This window comes from Paraphaeosphaeria sporulosa (assembly GCF_001642045.1).
Source record: "Paraphaeosphaeria sporulosa strain AP3s5-JAC2a unplaced genomic scaffold CC84scaffold_3, whole genome shotgun sequence".
NCBI classification, from domain to species: domain Eukaryota; kingdom Fungi; phylum Ascomycota; class Dothideomycetes; order Pleosporales; family Didymosphaeriaceae; genus Paraphaeosphaeria; species Paraphaeosphaeria sporulosa.
The window spans coordinates 3229262-3249788 of NW_017253362.1; the positions used below are offsets into that span (position 1 = coordinate 3229262).

General features: G+C 55.3%; 9 protein-coding genes across 9 annotated transcripts; 5 read left to right on the plus strand and 4 right to left on the minus strand.

The window, feature by feature from the left end:
* Positions 1 to 148: 148 nt before the first annotated feature.
* Positions 149 to 1748, minus strand: CC84DRAFT_1162849 (Clavaminate synthase-like protein). Its single transcript, XM_018178112.1, has one exon. The coding sequence runs from the start codon at positions 1718 to 1720 to the stop codon at positions 254 to 256; it is 1467 nt and encodes a 488-aa protein (XP_018039431.1). The 5' UTR covers positions 1721 to 1748; the 3' UTR covers positions 149 to 253.
* Positions 1749 to 1806: 58 nt separating this feature from the next.
* On the plus strand, positions 1807 to 3152 carry CC84DRAFT_603121 (mitochondrial deoxynucleotide carrier). Its single transcript, XM_018186848.1, has 3 exons — positions 1807 to 1975; positions 2032 to 2084; positions 2137 to 3152. Exons 1-3 carry the CDS (start codon positions 1943 to 1945, stop codon positions 3017 to 3019), a joined length of 969 nt encoding a protein of 322 aa, XP_018039432.1. The 5' UTR covers positions 1807 to 1942; the 3' UTR covers positions 3020 to 3152.
* A 305-nt stretch (positions 3153 to 3457) lies between these two features.
* Positions 3458 to 5618, plus strand: CC84DRAFT_1162851 (uncharacterized protein). The gene is made up of 3 exons (XM_018178113.1): positions 3458 to 3658; positions 3706 to 3991; positions 4041 to 5618. The coding sequence occupies exons 1-3, from the start codon at positions 3513 to 3515 to the stop codon at positions 5535 to 5537; spliced, it is 1929 nt and encodes a 642-aa protein (XP_018039433.1). The 5' UTR covers positions 3458 to 3512; the 3' UTR covers positions 5538 to 5618.
* Positions 5601 to 6908, minus strand: CC84DRAFT_1162852 (glycoside hydrolase/deacetylase). Its single transcript, XM_018178114.1, has one exon. The coding sequence runs from the start codon at positions 6580 to 6582 to the stop codon at positions 5626 to 5628; it is 957 nt and encodes a 318-aa protein (XP_018039434.1). The 5' UTR covers positions 6583 to 6908; the 3' UTR covers positions 5601 to 5625.
* Positions 6909 to 7500: 592 nt separating this feature from the next.
* CC84DRAFT_1162853 (putative isomerase YbhE) lies at positions 7501 to 8853 on the plus strand. Its single transcript, XM_018178115.1, has one exon. The coding sequence runs from the start codon at positions 7986 to 7988 to the stop codon at positions 8763 to 8765; it is 780 nt and encodes a 259-aa protein (XP_018039435.1). The 5' UTR covers positions 7501 to 7985; the 3' UTR covers positions 8766 to 8853.
* A 1042-nt stretch (positions 8854 to 9895) lies between these two features.
* Positions 9896 to 12678, plus strand: CC84DRAFT_1174440 (uncharacterized protein; the record flags this gene model as incomplete). The annotated part of the gene is made up of 3 exons (XM_018180096.1): positions 9896 to 10197; positions 10244 to 10386; positions 10436 to 12678. The coding sequence occupies 3 exons, from the start codon at positions 9896 to 9898 to the stop codon at positions 12676 to 12678; spliced, it is 2688 nt and encodes an 895-aa protein (XP_018039436.1).
* Positions 12679 to 15435: 2757 nt separating this feature from the next.
* On the minus strand, positions 15436 to 16377 carry CC84DRAFT_603299 (uncharacterized protein). Its single transcript, XM_018186849.1, has one exon. The coding sequence runs from the start codon at positions 16141 to 16143 to the stop codon at positions 15478 to 15480; it is 666 nt and encodes a 221-aa protein (XP_018039437.1). The 5' UTR covers positions 16144 to 16377; the 3' UTR covers positions 15436 to 15477.
* Positions 16378 to 17014: 637 nt separating this feature from the next.
* CC84DRAFT_1215516 (uncharacterized protein) lies at positions 17015 to 17980 on the minus strand (the record flags this gene model as incomplete). Its single annotated transcript, XM_018182725.1, has 4 exons — positions 17015 to 17156; positions 17208 to 17332; positions 17382 to 17525; positions 17573 to 17980. The coding sequence occupies 4 exons, from the start codon at positions 17978 to 17980 to the stop codon at positions 17015 to 17017; spliced, it is 819 nt and encodes a 272-aa protein (XP_018039438.1).
* Positions 17981 to 18780: 800 nt separating this feature from the next.
* Positions 18781 to 19747, plus strand: CC84DRAFT_1162859 (uncharacterized protein). Its single transcript, XM_018178116.1, has one exon. The coding sequence runs from the start codon at positions 19232 to 19234 to the stop codon at positions 19709 to 19711; it is 480 nt and encodes a 159-aa protein (XP_018039439.1). The 5' UTR covers positions 18781 to 19231; the 3' UTR covers positions 19712 to 19747.
* The last annotated feature ends 780 nt before the right edge of the window (positions 19748 to 20527 follow it).

A 20527-nucleotide genomic window follows, 5' to 3' on the forward strand; every position in this document is an offset into this window, starting at 1 on the left:
ACGTACACAAACATTGCGCGATCAGAACGAGGCCACAAATTCGTTAGCAACCAAGGGGCCGCAACCACAAAGCAAGAATAGGTTGTCATCAGCGAGTGTAATCCACAAGATGCAGTGATGGGTCTCATCCGCCAAAGCTTCAAGATCCGTCTATTCAATACGCTGCTACTATGCAAAACGATGCTGACCCATGTTCCGTCCACTATGCAACACAGCCTTTCCCACCCAAAAACGTCAAAGACACGTGCATCCGCTAGACCACAGGCCTCACAACCCCATCCGCAACCCACCTCCCCTCCAGCCTCTCCTCCAACACCCTCAACCGGGAGAAAAAAACATCGTCATCCACATACGCTCCCTTCAACCACCTCTCGCCCTTGGTCGCATCAAACGCCCTCCTTGCATGCAACACCCTCCTATTATCAAAGATCACACACTCTCCCTCTTTCAGCCTGTACTCAAACAAGTTCTCCTCTTGACTCAGAAGCTTCTCATACGCATTAGCCGCAGCAAGGTAATTCCGCAGCGCCGTCTGGCTCTCGCCGCCAATGCGCGCCTCAAACGGACCCTGGAACGGCGGACTCCAGTTTACGCGGTGCAGCGCGAGATTCGTGGGCTCGCTGTACTTGGGGTAGGGATGCAGCTCGATGGTCGGGCGGGTGTAGTGGTAGTGGTGCTCCGCATGGTGGTAGTGATACGTCACCGGGAACGTGCAGAGCGCCCTGAAATGCGTCTTGCTCTGCTCGTTCAGCTTGGCCGCGGCGTGGAAAGCGTCGCTGAAGAAGGACTCGCCGCCGGGCGTGCGGGCGCGCAGGGAGTGCAGGAGCTGGAGATGTGGTGGGTTCGAAGTGTACAGCAGGTCCATGTGCAGACCCAGGAACTGGGGCGTGTAGGCGATGTTTTCGGCTTTGGGCTTGGAGCGAACGTCCCAGGTGCGGCCGTAGAAGGTGTCTTTGAGCGTGCCGACGCGGGAAGCGATGGAGACGACGGAGGTTTCGGACTCGGGTACATTTTTCAGGAAGAGGAGGCCGTATTTGTTGAGGTGGGTGAGGGCGTCGAAGAGGACGGTGTCTTGCGACATCCAGTCGGCGTAATCGATCCATTTGTTGTTTTTGGTGATTGTGTCTCGGTCCCAGAGGACTCGGTCGTCGTACCGCACGCCGCCTCGGAGTTCTACTTCTGTGTTCAGGGCTCGCCGGAGCCAGTCGATGGAGTGCGTTGTGCGGTGGTCCGGGCCATAACCAGGCACGTCGTTCTGCCACTCCACTTCGACTACCCAGCCCTTTTTCTCATCCTGCACCGTCCGCGCTTTCCCCTCTATCTCTTGCGGGATGTCGGAGGTTTGGAAGAGCTTCTGTTTGCTGTCTGGATCCACGCATCTTGGGCACGTGCAGCTGTCACGCAGAAATACGGTATCGAATGTGCGTAGGTTCTCCTCTATGCTCACGGCGATAGTTTTTACAGGATATGCATCGACCTGGCCGGCGTTGGCGGGACTGTGGATCAACTTTTCGTGGGGTATAGGCGTGGGGTGGTACTCGCGCGTGGGCGTAGGCAGCGCGGGGCTCTCCTCGTCACGTCTTGCGCGCCTCTTGACCGTCGACGGCCCGCTGAAGATGGAGCTGAAAAAGGTCCTGCGCTTGCATGTCGGGGTGCCAGCACGAACGTGTTGGGACGCACACCTGACAGTCAGCCGGGTGGTGGTGATGTTCACGGACATGACGGGCTGACGAGGGCTGCTGTTGGTCAATCCAGGGCGGCGGCCGGGGCGCGCCTTTTCATAATGCGGTTGCCTTTAACCCGAGGTAACAAACAGCATCCACTTCCGCTCTTTTTCCGCGTGCCCACGTTCGCGCAAACTGCAGACCGACTGGCACGAGACTGCGTGTGTTTAGCGCTGGCTCGCTGTGTCGTGTTATCCTCCTGACGGAGGCCTGGGCGCATGTCCGGCGAGGTTGCTCAGCTCAAGCATGAGGTATGCAAAATGTGACTTTGTTTTGAAGCTGCAACACAGCTGACACTGGTGTCTAGGGCTCACAGCTGCAAGTCGTGGCCGCAGGCGCTGTTGCGGGTCTCGTTTCACGGTAGGTTGCCCACTCTCTCTTCTGAAAAGTGTTGTATACTGATGCTTCACAGCTTCGTGATTGCACCCCTCGACGTCATCAAGATCCGCCTGCAGCTCCAGGTCCACTCGCTGTCCGACCCTCTCAGCACGCGCGGTGTCCAAGGACCGACATATAAAGGCACAATCGGTACACTGAGATCCATCGTTCGTGACGAAGGCTTCACGGGGTTATGGAAGGGCAACGTTCCGGCGGAGCTCATGTACCTCTGCTACGGTGGTGTACAGTTCTCGACATACAAGTACACCTCAAATCTCCTTGAGACGCTCCCATCGCCCTATGAGCTCCCTGGCTCAGCAGTGTCCTTCATCAGCGGCGCGACGGCGGGCGCGTGCGCAACCACTGCGACGTACCCGCTGGATCTACTACGGACGCGGTTCGCAGCCCAGGGAACGGAGCGCGTGTACACGTCTCTCGGCGCATCCATACGGCATATTGCAAAACATGAAGGGCCCACGGGCTTCTTTCGCGGATTGGGCGCTGGCGTGAGTCAGATTGTGCCCTACATGGGCCTCTTCTTCGCGAGCTACGAGGGTCTGAAGCCCGCCATGGCAAACTCGCCCCTCGCTCTTCCGTTCGGTGGCTCCGACGCATTTGCGGGCATCATCGCGAGCGTATGCGCCAAGACAGCCGTCTATCCGCTCGACACGACGCGAAAGCGACTGCAGGTGCAAGGCCCGATGCGGTCGAAATTTGTGCACCGCAACATACCCTTGTACTCAGGCGTCATGAGCACACTGGTGACGATATCGAAGCGCGAAGGAATGCGGGGCTTGTATCGAGGGCTGACGGTGAGCTTGCTGAAGGCGGCCCCGGCAGCTTCTGTGACTATGTGGACGTATGAGAGAGCCATGGCGGGCATGTTGATGCTCGAGGACAGACTGGCAGCGGATTGATACTGAGCTGCGTCCGACGGAATAGTGTTGCATAGCTTGGCGCAGAATGACTCGTATACCCATTTCCTACCCCTCTGATAGACGGCATCTATAGCACGAACGAGCAATCACCGCGATTGGCCTCAGGTCTTCTGTTCATGTGGTTGAGCTGTGAGGCCCTGTGAGGGAGAAGTTCAGCCGGGGAGCCAGCCAACCGGAGCGCGTTCCCGGCGCGGACACCTCAGATGGCTTGCACGAAGCGCCAATCGCTCCTCCTTCAGGACTGTTCAGATAAAGCGTCTGGCGCGGAGGCGACGTCGTGAACGGCAAAGGCCATGGTCAGCGACTGCGGGGAAGGAAGCAGGGCGTTGGTGTGCGCCCTCGAGCTCGTATCGGCCCACCTGCGGTTGTGGCCTGAGGACAAGCTCGCGCGGCCGCTCCAAAATTCTCGAGCTCCGGTGTTTCCTCTCCCCCCGACGGCACGCAGCTTCGCAGAGACCAGAGACGCGTGACCATGAAGCGCAAGAACACTGCGCCGCCCAATGGCAAGTCCAAGAAGCGCGCCATCTCAGACGACGAGGCGCACGGCAATTTCCGCCGCGGCCTGTTCGACAGCAGCGTGCTTGCCGACTACACCAGCTACTACGCCAGCTCGCAGCCGTACGTTCCTTCCTCGCGCCATTGAGCTCCACCAACACTGCCTGCAGATACAAGCACGCCGTGATCCAGCACCTCGTCGACGACCAGCTGCTCCGCAATGTGCGCACCGAGATCCGCGAGCACATCTCCTTCACGCCCAAGGAGACGGACATCTACAAGATCCACCAGTCGGGCGACCTGGCCAACCTCGACGGCCTCGACGATGCCGCCCTCAAGCGCCTGCCCTCGCTGCTGACGCTCCGCGACTCGCTCTACTCGTCTGCCTTCCGCAGATACCTCTCCTCCATCACGGGCGCGGGGCCGCTGAGCGGCGTCAAGACCGACATGGCAGTGGTTCGTCGCACAAGACCACCTTTGAGTAACCACGTGCTGAGCTAGACAGAATGTATACACACCCGGCTGCCACCTCCTCTGCCACGACGACGTCATCGGCAGCCGCCGCGTGAGCTGGATCCTCTACCTGCTAGACCCCGACATACCGTGGAAGGCCGAGTGGGGCGGTGCCCTGCGACTGTACCCAACCAAGCATATGGATACAGCCGACGGAGACAGCGTCAAGGTGCCGCTGCCCGACTTCACCGAGGTCATCCCACCAGCCTGGAACCAGCTGTCCTTCTTCACTGTGCAGCCGGGCGAGAGCTTCCACGACGTCGAGGAGGTGTACAAGCGGGTCGCGGGCGACATGGAAGAGGAGGATGGTGGTCGCATACGCATGGCTATAAGCGGGTGGTTCCACATTCCCCAAGAAGGCGAAGAAGGCTATGAGGAGGGCATGGAGGAGAAGCTTGCTGAAAAGAGTTCCCTGGCCCAGCTGCAGGGCGGAAAGGCCGACGTCTTCGACGAGCCGCAGTCACACTGGGTGGAGAACCCGCATTGGGAAGCCCAGGCCAAAGCCCAGGACGACCAGATGACGGCCGACGAGATGGACTTCCTGCTCAAGTACATGAACCCTAACTACCTGGTCCCCGACACCGTCGAAGACATTACACGTCTGTTCTCAGACGAATCGTCCGTGCGATTGGCAGAGTTCCTCTCGCCCAAGTTCTGCGCCCGCCTCCGCGAGTACCTGGAGTCGAAAGACCACGAGGCCAAACCCAGCCTCCCATCGAATCCATTCTTCACAGAGCAGTCGGAAGTCGGCGTCGCCCGACCTCCCCACAAGCACCGCTTTCTCTACCGCAAGGCCGTCCAGCCCATCCAAACCAGCTACCCCGAGAACGCCATCTTGACCCCCTACGACGACCTCGTCGATGTCCTCTTCCCACACCCGGCCTTCACAAAGTGGCTATCGCTCATCACAGGCATCACCCTCACCAAGAGCAACATTCTTGCCCGTCGCTTCCGCCGCGGTCTGGACTACACCCTCGCGACCGCCTACGAAGAGGAAGACCCCCAGCTCGAAGTATGCCTGGGTATCACGCCCTCCCCAGGCTGGGGCGACGAAGAAGAGGAAGAAGAGCAGGACGACGAGGCACAGACTAACGGTTCCTCTAGCAAGGCCAACGGCAAGGCTCCGGCCGCCAAACCAGAGGAAGAAGTCGGTGGCTACGAGATGTACATGGCGGGTGAGGACGATGAGGGCACGGACGGCGGCGCCCCAGAGGCGTCTACGTCGACTGGTGCGGGCCAGCGCCGCAAAGCCAAGGCTGATCCGGCTGTGTACAAGAGTGCGGCCGACGAGGACGACGATGGCATCTTGTTCAGTCAGCCTGCTGCATGGAACAATCTTGCTATCGTGCTGAGAGACAGAGGTGTGCTACGGTTTACCAAGTACGTCAGCAAGGCCGCCAAGGGCGACCGCTGGGACATTTGTGGCGAGTACGGCGTCGAGTTTGGGGAGGATGACGAGGACTCCGCGGTGGGGGATGTGGAGGAATAGCGCTCTTTCCTTTCTCCGCTCGGCTGATATAGATCACGACATGATGTGATACGAATGCATTTTGGTGTTTTGTCTTTTCCATATCCACTCAAGTTTCCTTGCCTGTCTTCTCCTCATCCCTCTTCCTGAACTCCTCCGCAATACTCCCGCACGTCCTAAACTCCACCACCTCGTCCCCAAAACTCAGCACCCACCGCAAAAACCGCTCCACCATCCCAATCACATGCGCCATCCCGCTCGTATCCGGGTGAATCACCATACTATACACCACCATGTCGTCTCTTCCGCGCTCGATCTCTTTGAGAAAAAACTCAAACCGGTCCATCCACATCCGCTCCACCACGCGCACGTCGACGTACCCCGCAGAGTTGGGCACATTAGGGAAGAATTGGAGCGGTGTCATGTCTTCCATGTACCAGTTGCAGGGAATCTCGACGAGCTGACTTTTTGGCAAATCTAGGAATGAGGGGGTAGGCTTCATCCAGTCTTTCGCGTTGGTCTCAGGTTGGAAGTCTATGGGGCCTATCGGGGCCGGGTCCAAGGGCAGGAAGTAGGGCGTGGAGTCGTGGTGCGTGAGAGACGAGTCCCAGGTGAAGTCGTGCTCTTGCAGTAGCGAGATGGTGCGTTCCTTGAGCTGATACAGCGGTGCGCGGTATCCTTTTGGCTTTTTCCCCGTCAGGTCGTGGACCAGGGAGATGCATTTGGTGACGACGTCGCGCTCCTGCTCCGCGGTGAGTTGCGAGGCTGCTTCGTGTGCGTACCCGTGCAACGCGATTTCAGCACCCGAGTCCACGATGGCGCGCGTCTGCGTGGGGAAGGTCTCGATGCTGTGGCCTGGGAGACACCAGGTTACCTTGTCGGCGATCTGGAGATCGGTGAACAGGCGGAGGAGCCGCGGGACACCGACGTGCGCGCTGAAGTAGCCTGCGCTGTAGTCGGCGGTGGAGTTGGAGGGGTGTTGGCCGGTGCCCAGCCAGCCGGAGAGGGCGTCGAAGTCGATGGACCAGGCCACGAGGATTTTGTTTTTGGGCTTGGAGGGGCTCATTTGGTAACAGATCCTGTATTTGGTGAACTTTATGTTGGCATGAACTGCTTGTAGGAGGCGATTGAGTGTCTAGTGGGCGAAGTTTTGTGCGTTCCCTGAGATAGGATATTATGACGACTCTTGGTTCAGGTCTTAATGCTTCGGCAGTCTTTGTGGTGTACCTGTTAGTTAACGCGAGGCAATGCTGTGAATTGACGAGACGTTGGGTGCAAGGGCAATACTGCTTTTTTTTAAGAGAAGACTTGCTGCACGAGTCCCGAAGAAGGTATGCAATGAGCTCGAATGAGGCTGAGAATGTAAGAAAGTACCCCAGATGTCTGACTCCGTGGGGTGGTGGGGGTTGAGGCTGAATGACGCTGTTCCTCCTCTAGTGGTTTCTGTAAGTAGCCTAGCGTGAACGAGGCCGCGGACTCCATCCCCAACTTCGTTCCCACTCTACAAGTTCACGTCCTACACCTCAAGTAGAGGCCATGGCGTCTCGCGATATATCACGTTTGTTCGCGGATGCGCGGTCCGCTGACATCTTCTTCCTTCGCTGTAATGAGCGACGTCCTGTAATTAGCCTACATATCCGGGATCCCTGCAGCCACGTTTTCAGATCCATAATTTCATCGTCACGGGCTCATGTTTAACTACTTCTGCTGAATTGCCATCAATGCTGGAAGTCCCGTGGAACGGCACCCTTGCCGGCCTACAATATATATGAATCTCAGCTCTGCCGAGCCACACCACACACTGCCCTTGCGTGCGAGGTTAAAGTCTAGCATATACTAGCGGTCCAAAGTATCGGTTAATACAGTATATCATCTCAATCACCATGGAATTGACCCCGCAGATCCGCCGTGTGATGGTGGTGGTGGTAGCCACATAAAGATCGCACAGCCTCGACCATGGAGCCACTGGCGACTTACCTGCGACCACTCACTTCACCATGTACCGAGCATCTTTGTCCCTGTTGGCGGCCCTGAGCTTTGTGCCGTCTTCGACTTCGGCACCCACCGCTTCCTCAGCAACGCTGCTTGCTGCCCACTACACCGGGAAGCTGTACACTCTGACTTTCACTTCTTCTGGAAGCACTGGATCCCTCGCGGTCAGCCAGCCGGTAACAGGATGCGGGTCCACGCCGGCATGGCTTCAGCTGTATCCCGAGGATAAGACTCTCTACTGCTTCGATGAATCCTGGACGGGAAGTGGTAGCAATGCGGCGTACACTGTCGGCAGCGACGGGAAGCTCACGCTCAAGGCGTCGGGAAAGTCCACTGGAAACTCTGTACATGGACTGCTGTACGGAGGCTCAGATGGAAAGGGCTTTGCTGCCACCGTAGAATAGTAAGCCGCCCGTACTAGAATCATGCTTAATACTAACGTCCTGAAGTTCGCCTTCCACACTTACAACCTACAAGATGCCCTTTTCTAGCAGCACCAAAGCTTTGACAACAGAGAAATTTACCATGTCTCAAAAGGGCCCTAATTCCCGCCAAGACGTCCCTCATCCCCACGAAGCGTTGCTTGACCCAACCGGGAAGTTCATGCTCGTCCCAGATCTGGGCGCCGACCTCATTCGCATCTTCAGCATCGATGCCAACAGCGGCAAGCTTACCTCCTGCGGCTCGGGCAAGACCGACCCTGGTGATGGACCTCGACACGGCCAATTCTTCTGGACGAACAAAGACTCAGCCCAACCCCAGATCCTTTACACCGTCAACGAACTAGGCAATTCCGTCTCTTCGTGGACTATCACGTACCCCAGCGGTTCAGGTGGATGTCTCTCGCTCACCAAGCTGCAGACCCTCTCGACCTACGCGCCAGGCACCAAGGGAGGACCAACAACCAAGGCAGCTGAGCTCCGCACATTCGGAAACTTCCTGTATGCGGCGAACCGTGCGGACCAGACGTTTGGCAGCCAGAAAGATTCTATCGCGACATACACGATTGATCCTGCAACCGGAAAGATCGCCTGGTTGGAGGCGGCGAACTCGTACTCTTACTACCCCAGGACGTTCCAAATCAACAAGGCAGGTACGCTCGTGGCAGTAGGTGGACAGACGAGTTCAAACGTTGCCATCATCAACCGAGACCCTACCACGGGCAAGTTAGGAAGCTTGGTAACGAGTGTTGTGGTTGCGACGCCGGGACGTGCTGGCGAGGAAGACGGTCTCGCTGCTGTGATCTGGAATGAATAGAGAACACGATACAATTTTAACGATCTGCCCAATATGCAGACAAGGCGGTCTCCTGAAGCTCTTTCTTGAATCGTATTCGCATGAACGGGTCGACGTGTATGTGCATTTCCGCTGCATCGGCCGCTCACCAGGGCCTCCGGAAACACATTCCCGCACCCTCGCTAGCCTTGGCAGCACAGCTAAACCTTTATAAACTTCGAAACGAAGGATGATTGAGAACTCGCCGTCTCGCACGATGGTTGCCCGTGCAGGATTGAGTATCCACTCGAAGGATCTATTTTAACCCGTGCCGCAGCGCCGCATTTTGGCCCCTTTGCGCGATGCCCCGAAAGGAAATAGTCGCGCATTTTGCGAACGTGATTGTGGGCTTCGCAAGAGCAGCACAGCCGTACGATAGCTCGCCTAGTGGCTGCGTAGGCAGACTCCAGCTGGCTCGCCTGTGCCCGGCTTACGGCGACTTGGATAGGGGGCCTTATGCGTAGCATGCTCATCTGCACCTCGATATGGCAGTGGGTGTCCAAGTGTGTGGTGCTGGGCACTAAGGGCGCGGAGCTTAACGTCACGGCTGTAGGTGGATGTTTTTTCCAGAGAGTATTGCGAAATGTACCCCAAGGTGCGGTGTGCACTGCACAGATGGTACCCTTTTTCTTCGTGGTAGGAGCTATGCAGGGATCGTTGGGGAGCTTTGATGGCACGCTTAGTTGGTCGGCTAACGTCCTTTTCGCGCGATAACACCCATCACAGCACTTTTTGTGACAGATTCATGCTCCGAATCGGCGTTTCAACACGATGGGCACTGCACAAATAACTACAATATCATGAAGATTCAGCTTCGTAGAACCCATACCAAGAGAAGTGAGATCTCGACCTCACTGTGCTCAATCTGACGATGCTTGTACACAGCCCAGAACGTCAATCCTTCGAGGTGTCGCGAGTTACGCCCGACTAGGGACCCACACCAGCCTCAACGGCGATCTCTTAGAGCATACCAGTAAGCCCTACGCTCAGCTCGCAAGGGTACGCAGTCGAGTCAAGGGCGCGTCTTAAAATGAGATACAACCGTCTTATATCTGCGCGTCGCGCGAGATTTCCCACCGAGGAGCACGCTTGCTTTCCTCTATTGCTTCACCATGGACCCTCGCCAGGACGACAACAAGAATAAGAAGCCGTCAGAGTCGGTACCGACCTCTATCGACTCAGCGGAAGCGACTTCTTTACCGACAGAGGTCCCCGCGGAGGGAATGCTCATGCCAAACGGCAAATACTACACCAATTTCTCTACACTCGAGTCTGCGGGCTCATACCGCACGCTCAACAGCTCGACGACAGGATGTTACGCCGAAAACGGCTCGATGCCCATCCTCCTCGCGGAGAAGGACGATTGCAACCTGGGTTTCTTTTGCCCAAACAGCACCGACAACGCGCCCCCGCAGTAAGCACCCCAGTGGAACATCTGAGCTCGGTCTGACGATGACCAGATACTGCCCGCCATCCTTCCAATGCCAGGCCCTAAGAATGACGGGCAAGGACTGTCCGCCACAAGGCCTACTTGAACCCGTGGTATGCCAGGGTGGTTACTACTGTCCCAAGGGCGGCAAGGAGAAAATCGAGTGTCCGAAAGGTATGCGACGAACGAGTCCCATCCGGATCACGCTAACCCCAATGCACAGGTAGCTATTGCCCTTTTGGGAGCTTCGAGCCCTGGCCATGTGCATACGGCGCGATATGTCCCGCGAAGTCGCAGCGCCAGATCGTCACGATGCCGTTTGGTTTCATGATTGCGTTTGATATCGTGCTCGGCATAATCGTTGGTCTGGGGTTCTTCATCTCCGCGTGGAGAAAGGGACGAAAGAAGAACTATGCTGCGCTGCCGAATCCGGAAAAAGATATGGATGATGACGGCATCGAGCTGATTGCCAAGGGGAACAAGGAAGCGGCTGAGGACCACGATGATCTGAGCGCGAATCCGGACTTTCAGGTTTTCATGCGGTACATTTCGCGACTCATCAAGACGAAGGATGTTGGTCTTTCGTTCGATTTTGAAGGCTTGGAATTCGAGCCGCAGCCTGGGAAGAAGATCTTGAAGGGCGTCAGCGGGTCCATCCAGAGTGGCTCGATGTGGGCTGTGATGGGTGGATCCGGTGCCGGAAAGTCTACGTTCTTCAACGTGCTCATGGGAAAAACGCGCCACACTGGAGGTCTGATTAAGGTCAACGGTCATCCTAAGGACATGGCCAAGTACAAGAAGTTGATTGGCTTTGTTCCTCAGGATGATATCGTTATACCCGAACTGACGGTCCGCGAGAACATCCTTCACTCTGCACGATGCAGGCTGCCGATGACTTGGAAGGATCGAGATATCCAAGCGTATGTTGATGCGCTCATCTCCTGCATTGGTCTCAGTCACGTCCAGCATTCGCTCGTTGGTGATGCCAACAAGCCCGTGGTTTCTGGTGGGCAACGCAAGCGTGTCAGCATTGGAATGGAACTAGCAGCAGCTCCTATGTGTATCTTCCTCGACGAGCCTACATCCGGTCTTGACGCAACCTCTGCGTCGTCGATCATGAGGCTCCTGAAGGCCATCACAAAGCTCGGCGTGACCACCATCACGATCATCCATCAACCTCGTGAGCAGATCTTCAACGGCTTCGACAACATCCTTCTTCTTGGTCTCGGAAGCGAGATCTACGCTGGTCCTACTGCCGAGGCACCGGTCTACTTTGACTCTCTCGGCTTCACCTTCCCACCGCGTGCGAACCCTGCTGATGTTATCATGGACATCATCAACGGCGAGGGTTTCGAATACCGACAAGACCACGCAACGTCTGAGACGCCAGTCACTCGACTGATCGAGAACTGGCGCACTCGTCATCAGCGCGAAGCTCCCGCTTACCACGCTCCACAACCCCAGCACCTGCTCCCAGAAGACGCATACAACCAGCCCGCCTACGACCCGCCCGAACAGTCTTACCAGGACGCCCTAGCCGCCCCGAAACGTCCTCGCCCCGTTTCGATGATCTCCACCGCCGACCAAGAAGCCGAACTGAAGCGTACCATGAAGAAGCGCGGCGCATCCTGGTACGCCCAAACCTACTACTGCTGCAAGCGCAGCATCACGCAGCAAGTTCGCCTGAAGAACAGCTTCTTCTTCGAGATCGGCACCGGAGCCTTCGCAGGCGGCATTATCGGCCTCAGTGCCTTCACCGCCGAGGGCGAGCTCTTCAAGGGCATCTACCACGACAGCTTCTCCATGCTCTCCCACGCAACGAACTACACGTCTGCGCCGCAGCTCGGCCTCCTCGGCGCTATGGCCATCGGTCTCGCGGCGTCCGCACCAGCTGTCAAGGTCTTCGGCGAAGAGAAACTCATCTTCAACCGCGAGGCGTCCTCCGGACATAGCATGAGCGCCTACTACGTCGGCAAGATGGTGTCTGTGCTGCCTAGGCTGTTCATCGCTGCCCTGCATTTCAGCGTCTTCATGGGCATCCTTGCTACGCCCATCATGAGCTGGGTCGACATGTTTGTCGCAAATCTGCTGTACTTCTTCTGCGTGTACGGACTTGCGTCGTGCATCGGCATGGTTGTTAAGCGGGAAGACGGGCCGCTGCTCGCCGTCATGGCCTCCCTGATCATCGGTATCTTGGGTGGTGTTGCGCCACCACTGAGCAAGGTCAAGGAGTGGAAGATCGAGTTCCTGTGGCGGATGAGCCCTGGCGTGTGGTTCACAGAGTCGTACTTCAGCCAGTGCTTGCTGCCACTAGATTATCTGTATATGCTGGATCAAGCGAAGGTGGCGACGGGGTTCAATCTGGGGAAGTTCAGCTTGGATATGGGGGTTCTCGTCGCGCTTGGTGTCGTGTACCGTGTCATTGCTTTTGTGTTGCTCGTTACCGTGCAGCGGAAGCGCGGGTAGACATTTGAATCTTGGAGTGGGAGTTGGACTGTCTGTTTCGCAAAGCTATTCCCTGTACTGCTGCGATATACCCCATATGTTAGGAGAACGAGAATGAGTATAATGTGTATGCTACAAGCGCCTGTCATTTGTTGCTCGGCGTCTAACATATGCCGCTCAATTTGATTGTGTGCTCTCGTTTGGCTATCCGGGTAACATGTATTATTACACATTTATGACAGGGAGGCCGTTGATGGCGCTGTCACATCGTCAAACAGCCTTTCAGCGCCTGATCTCGAAGGATTTCGAATATACCTGCATGATCTTCATGCTGACTTATCTTCGTGGCCATCTTTAAGAGAAATTTCATCTCTTGCTGAAGGATTGCTTCGACCTTACGGGTTCCTGCACACCTGTAACCTCAATCATGGACATCCTCTTTGTCATGGTTCGCAGGCTCGTCCTCCTCGGCGGATTCCGTCTGGCCCCCATTCCCGTTCTGGGGCTCCTCCTCCGACTCTGTCCAATCGTGGTTGCTCGAAAACCTCGACTCTACCCCAACCAAGTTGCTTCAGAAATCGAACTCTGCCTCAAGCCGAAGCCACGGCGCCATCTGCTGGTCAAGCCGCGCCTACTTCTCCGCCAGAGCCTTCTCCTTAGCAGCGACCTCCTCTTGCTCTGCGGCTATTTCCTTCGCTTTAGCCTCCAGTTGCTGACTGCTCCTCCGCATCTAATATCTTTTGCTGCTCCGCTAGTTTCTTCTCCCTCAAATCAACCAGAATCTTCGCCAGGTCGCGCGGTCCGCCCTGAAGAACGTTCTTCCTGCACTCCGCACAGGCGCCTTCTTTCTCAAGCAACCGATCTACCTCCTTCACCTGAAACACGCGTGTTAGTCTAAGTGAACATAAGACCATAGAAAAGTTTCTCAGTCAAATGTGGACACTCACCACCTTAGCCATCACTTGTTTAATTTTGAGCTTGAGCCACCATTCATTAACAAAGTACGACCCACCGGCCCACGCTACAACGACCAGTGGGTGCCGAGGCACGTTGTCTGTGCAAAGAAGGCTGAGCAATGTGACGCCCGAAAGGCTGGCGAAGGTGCCGGGGTGCGGCGGGGTAGGGATTGTAGGTAGTAAAATGAGAAGAGGATTCGCCATATCCACCATAGTATTTAAAGCATTCAATGGCGACGAGGTGGATGTTTGGTACTCAGATGTTGATGCGGATAAGTATATGTGGGTTGCTGTTGCTGTTTTATATTGTGTGTGGCGGTGGGGGTGAGAGACGGAGTGTGCCCACGTCTCTAGAGTTCTTGCGGCGAGATTGAAGGGGTTGGGACCGTCGTGCTTGTGCTTGAGTGAGACACTGCGTTTGCCGTTTCGTGTGAAGGCGCGTGCGGGAGATGGCGCTAGCCCGATTGGGTGGGGGTACACATGCTTAAATGCGAGAGATCGCATCTTGCAAAGACAAACAATTCCTCGTTGCAAGTATGATTGAACTTGAATATACGAGAACAGTCATCTGTGCGGATAAAATTACATAAGATTTTCGCTCTCAACTCAACTCAACCCCGTTGGCTCAAACTTTGGGTTTCTATGTTACTTTCTCATATGTTCTACTACCATATACTCCTACTACTATTTCCGCACTCTGAACTATTTTGCTGCCACGCAATCTATGATATCCAGAAGGAAAAACTGGCACAGCGGTCAGCGACATGCATAAAGAGTCAGTTAAGGGAGATCGAATCAGCGAGGCCGGTTTCTCCTACGCAGGATATATTTTGGTGTTTTGTAGACACATTTCCGAAGTAGCGTTCCAAAGGTATGTCCATTAATCTTCATGTGGTTACTTAAGCATCCCCGAGAGTCCTTCTCTGCTCGACAACATCGAACGCAAAGTGAACAAACCGCTAATTCAGTGCTGCCGCGTCATCATACACCAATCCACCTGTCCACACTAGCAGTGACCCCCCGATCTATTTCCCAACCCCAGACTCCGCGCCTGTCCGACCGTCACCCCGCGTCGCGGAGATTTTACATTCAGACTGCTTCAGCCCTACTGTGGCACACCGCCTCCACTAACCGCAATATCAATTCGAGAAACGCGTTCAGCTCTCAGCCACGCGTGTCCAGACTACGGCCATTTGGCGGGACAAATAGTACGGAACTTTCCGAGGGTTCTTGACTTTGGGAAATGGGCCAGTATATATGGATGGCGCAGCGAGGGACGACAGAAAGATGTGTCAAGGAGAGGCACAGCGAGGAGGGTGCCTGGGCTAGGGAATACGTGGTTTATTTTGTGGAATAGCAGTATTTGAATTCACCATCCCGCTTCGTAACACAATTCAGCTTTTTGATAGCGATTCTCATTTCCAAGAACAGTTGATCATCAGCCACAATGTTACCATCTAGCTTGAGTGCTCTCGCGGTAGCTTTGTCCATTGCCTCGACATTTGCTCAAAGCCGACCACTGATCAGTCGTAGTCCATAAAGACGCTGATTTGGGTCGATATTTATGACAAGTTCAAATACGCGCGCTTAAAGATTACATACATAGCTACCTCATTTCTGTTGTGATTGCAACTGACGCTCGACAGGTCAACGCAGATGTGAACGGCGGATACAACACACGAGATAAGGTCGGCCTAGCTATCACTAACCTCCCTGTCATCAGCGGCAACAAAATAGGCACTCTGATCTACTCTGCAGGGGACTACAGCGCTGCGAAGTGAGCAATAATCTCCCATCATCCCCTTCTCACTGGCCACATCGAAGGACAAACGCCGTCATCCTAACAGTGCCCTACTTCACCCCCTTATAGCCGAACTACGACATCATCGGCATCGATTACCGTGGCACCGGCTACTCGACCCCAACACTGCAGTGCTTCCGCAACAACGAGGAGTGCAAGGCGTGGAGTGCCTCTGAGTCCCGTGTGCTCGGCTCGCTGAGCAGCGCGCTGGTAGCGCATCGAGAATGCGCGAGGAAGTTCGCAAAATAGTGTGAGAAGCTGAGCAGTAATGCTGATAAATGGATGGGGACGTATCCCAGCGCTGTGAACGTCCATGCTGTCATGAGGGCGATTGGCGAGAAGAAGGTGTACTGGCATGGGCTGTCGTCTGGGACGCACACCGCACACACTTTTGCGGCGCTGTACCCTGAAGCTGTGGGAAAGTTGTCGCTGGATGGTAAGCTTTTCATACTTCTGTTCTACAGCACTGAATTGAACCATGGCAGCGGTCGTGCAAAGCAATGTCGCATACAGCATCACCAGCAACCAGCCTTCCACTATCGTCGACTTGGAGCTCACCCTAGAAGCCTTCTTCATCACCTGCAATGCCGCTGGGGCCAGTTGTCCATTCAAGGGCTCTTCGACCTCAGCCAAACAGCTCAATGACCGCTCTATGCCATCGACAAAAAGCTCAAGTCTACATTTTTCCAAAGCCCGGGCTCTAGGCCTATCGACTGGCCTGCCCTCCATAGGATCCTGTCAGCAGTGGTTCTTGATTCTGGATTGTTCTCCCCCATTCGCGCAGATGTTCTTGCGGAGATCGAGGCTGGCGTTCGAGTCAGTGGCACGCAGACTGCCTCAGGGATCATCTTCTCGCCGCTGCCGCCTTTTCCGCCGCTTGTTGATAGTCCGCCACTCGAGCATGTGTTAGCACGCATATGCATCGATGCCGCAGATGTGTCGAGGCGCGCCAAGGATTACGACAAGTATCTAGATGTGATGGCGAAGGCGTCACCGAACGTCGGAGGCGTATATGCCCAAGCCAATCTTTATTGCACAGAGTGGAACGTCAAGCCAGTAAATCGTTACAAACTCTTTGTTGAGCGAGTCTCGTTTTTCCCGGCTATGCGACACGCTTCTATACATCAGTAAGTCTATTCCCGCTTTTTCCTCCTTTCAGCACGCTAAAGCTGATGTTCCTCGTAAGGTAACACAGCCGATGCATTCCGTCCACTCGATAATGCCTACTACATGCGCGACAAATCCTTTGGGGACAAGGTCACCATCGTCTTTGACCACGCTGCAGGAAATCCTTCTGCCTGATCACAGGGCGCGCTGTCAGGCCTCACCGGCTTTCCCAGCCTCGGAATCTTCGACATCATCTTCCGTTGTTTCAACCTCAACCAGACACCTGCTTTCGACAGTGTCTATCTTCCTAATCTACCACCCTTAATTGATCGCGGCGAGGGCTATGCCGGATTGCCGGATTGTTTTGGAGGCGTGAAGATTGTCCCTGCGTATCCCATCCCTGGAAAGACGGCTTGAAATCCGCTCTTTCCACATACGCATCCGATCTGCACCTGGTGTGTTGTCGAGTTTTGCGTTTTTGGTCGTTTTGCTTTCAGTCTTCCATGAAACCGCTGTCGTCAATTTCGTCTTCGATACAACCACGTGTTGTTCCAATCATCGGGCTGTCGATAGGCTTGAGGGCTGAGTGGGAAGTTGGGCTGGTGACACCGACAGGAACAGTTGGAATCATTGGGCTGGAGACTGTTAGTGTGTCGGTTCGCTGGTCGCATGCAGTACAATCTTACTATAAATCATCCACCGTCTTCACAAGGTCTGTTTGGCGCTCCATGCATTCTTTCAGGATCTGGATGAGGGATATAACCTTTTCGGCGCGGACCTCAAACTCATCACAGTCGCAGTATATAAGATCCTGGTCGTCGTCAGAATCAACTCCCAAGGGCAAGCATATGTCGACTTACATCAACCTCCTCCGGTGACATTGCAGAATACAGTTTCTCCATAGTCTCGCTGTGCCGGCAGACAGCGAGCAGGACATTGCCGCATGTTTGGGAGAGTATCGCCGCCTTCGTTTCGGCCGTGGCAACCGCCTCATACTTCTCTTCCTACATGATGTAAGTACTGCTTTGAGACACACTGAACACGTCCTTACGATCACCTGGGCCTCGCCCAGATTCAGACTCAGCGCCGCCTGTCTCATCCTCTCACCCATTGCATCCAGCTCATCCACAATACCCACGACGCGCTCCATATGCGCTGTGATGGTCTTGCTCGGATCTCCCCCACGCTGCTCATCCCGCGAGTCATTCCCGTCCCCACGGCTGCGCACCTGCACAAAGCGGAAGACCTCGAGCACCACGAAGACGAACGACGGCAGCAGCACAAGCAGCGCGCACAACGTCGTCCCCGCGACCAGTGCGAAGTTGTCGATGACTTTCATGGCCGCGACCACAGGCCGCACCCGCGCAACCCGCTCCCCCACCCGGTCCAGCGCGCACTGCAGCGCAATCCACCCCGCCAGGACCTGCAACCCGAAGAGAACCGCCGCCGCGAGGCCCATGCTGCGCTGCTCTCCGGCGTCGGCGTGCGTGCGTGCAACGGGCGCGGACAAGGCCTCTGCTCTTCCTGCGGACCGAAACGAAACCAAAGAAACGGACTCGCAAACGAGGGACAAGACACACCACCGCACCGCAGGTGTCGAATGCAGGGTTCTGTGGCAGAGGAACGGTGGTGGTACAGCAGCGGGCAGCCTGCGTTTTGGCGGGCAGCCTGCGGGCGCCCCCGCCACCCAATTAAAAAGGCGGTGTGGTGCGTTAGGGTTGCGGTGTTGCGGTGCTACTTTGGGAGAAGCGGACTCGCGTATGCGCGGTTCGCTGTACAAAATGCGGCGGGAATTGTGGGGAACGGGCCGGTGCGTCGTGGCAAGGGCGAGGGGGGCTGGAGAACGAGCGGTTCGCCATGGGAGGGGGGACTGGACTGCCATGTGGAACGGATGAGTTGCAATGGGATGTTGATTGCAAGGGTGCAGATGGTGGTGCATGTGCTTCACCCAAGTCAATGCGAACACTGCTACTACGTCGTGGGTATTCGTAAGGAACATCGCATGACTCGGCAGAGGTCTAGAAACTGTATTGACAAACAGGTCATGTCTCCCAGCATCGCCGCTGAGATGTCCCTAACACCGATGTCCCTAACACCAAGATCCAAACGTATAGGAATCGAAAGTGCAGTTACTCGCAGCCTCATCAACATACTGCCCAGTGCCAGTGCCAAGTGTAACAACAGGACTACGATAGACCTGTGCGTTGGGTACCTCGAGATGGCAAAGCGATTCCGCGCCATTGCATCAATGATGGTAATCTCTCATCCATCGTCATGGTGCTCCAACCCTCGTTGCAACATATGCTGATCGCTATTTGATGAAGAGAAAGCGAACGGCTCACGGCGGACCTTCCCTCGCGTCCAGAAAACCCTCTGGCAACCCCTCATCCGCTCTTTGTGGATCAAATATGTGCGTCCAGGATTTCGAACCATCACGCATCGCCTTCTCATTTGTCCTCTGCTCCTCATGCGTGGTCTGCTCCTTACGCGTTGTTTGCTCTTCGAGTCTCCTCTGTCCCTCCTCTCGCCTCTGCTTCTCCTGTCTCCTCTGCTTCCTCTCTGCCTTCTCTCTCCTCTCCTGTTCGAGTCTCTGGTGCTCCTCGAGTTGCTCCTGCTCCGCAAGCCTCTTCTGCTCCTCCACTTCCCTTTGCTTCTCCTCTTTCCTCTGCCTTTTCTCAATTCTCTTCTTCTCCCGTTCTACCTGGATCCAATGTCTCTTCTTCTCCTGTCGTCTTTGCAGTCTCTGCTCCTCATGTGTGCTCTGATCTTCATGTGTGATGTGAACCTCAGGTGTGCTTGGGTTTTTAAGATTTTCCGGATCCTGAAAAGTTTTCGGCTCGTCAAGTCTTTCTGGCTCGTCAAGTCTTTCTGGCTCGTCAAGTCTTTCTGGCTCGTCAAGTCTTTCCGGCTCCTCAGGTCTTTCCTGCCGCTCCTTCAATATCTCCGACTCCTTCAGTGCCTTCTGCTTCTCCTCTCTCTTCTCCTTCTTACGTTCCTTTTGCCTATCCCGTTTCCTCTGGCTCTCCTGCCTCTTCCCCTCCTCTTGTCTTTTTCGCTCATCCTCTCTCATGTGCTCCTCAAGTCTTCTCGGATCCTCATGTCCCATTCGCACCAACTCATCCGCCATCGTACCCATGACCGCAGCACTAGACACAATGACTGCGGCAGTAGCAGCAACCGACGCTTCTAGCTCGTGAAGCATTTCATGCTGCGCGCGATACCTCCAATGCAACGGCGGCGAACAACACCTGCAAAGCTCACAGCCCCCTGGCGCATTCCAACAAACGACGCAGAGCTTTTCGGGACCTTTGCCATGAGCGGTTCGGTCAGGGAATACTCTAGGGTCGAATTCTGAATTGGGTCTGGTGCCTATGCCGTGAGAAGTGGTATAGGGGTGATCGTCCGATTCGCCTAAGCAAGTCCATTTATTGAAGCAGATGAGACAAGGCCCCGTTGCGTAGAGCGAGAGACGAGAGGGTAGATGCCATGGCAGGTTGGGGGGCCAAACCTCTCGTGCGCTATGGTTGGCCTTTCGTCGGATAAGATTCTTCGAGTCATTGAAGTGCTTTTCGAGATACTTGGTATCCAAGATGTCGTCTAATCGAGGGTCTTTGTTCGTGTAGTACTCCTAGATAGCTTTGTTGAGTATGGCAACATCATCAAGACACACGTTTTGCTTGTGTAAAGTGACATGGGTGAGATTAATAACATTCTGCAGGGTTCTGTTGCTCTCGTCAAGAGAAGTGAGATCTGGCTCCATGTCGGGTGACGTTTTCTTGGATTGGGCAAGCACTCGTTGTTGATCTAGAAGACGTTCAAACTCCTTCATGACATATTCGTCAAAACCTTTCGTAGAATCGTCGCGACGAAATTCCGCACTTGTGACGTAATCTTCGATGGCTTTCGCATAGAGATCGAGACGAGACTTCGGATCCTCGAGATAGAAGTTGATGGCCAAGACAAGATTTGCGAGACTTGTGGATCCTTTCGCACTGGCAACAAGCGA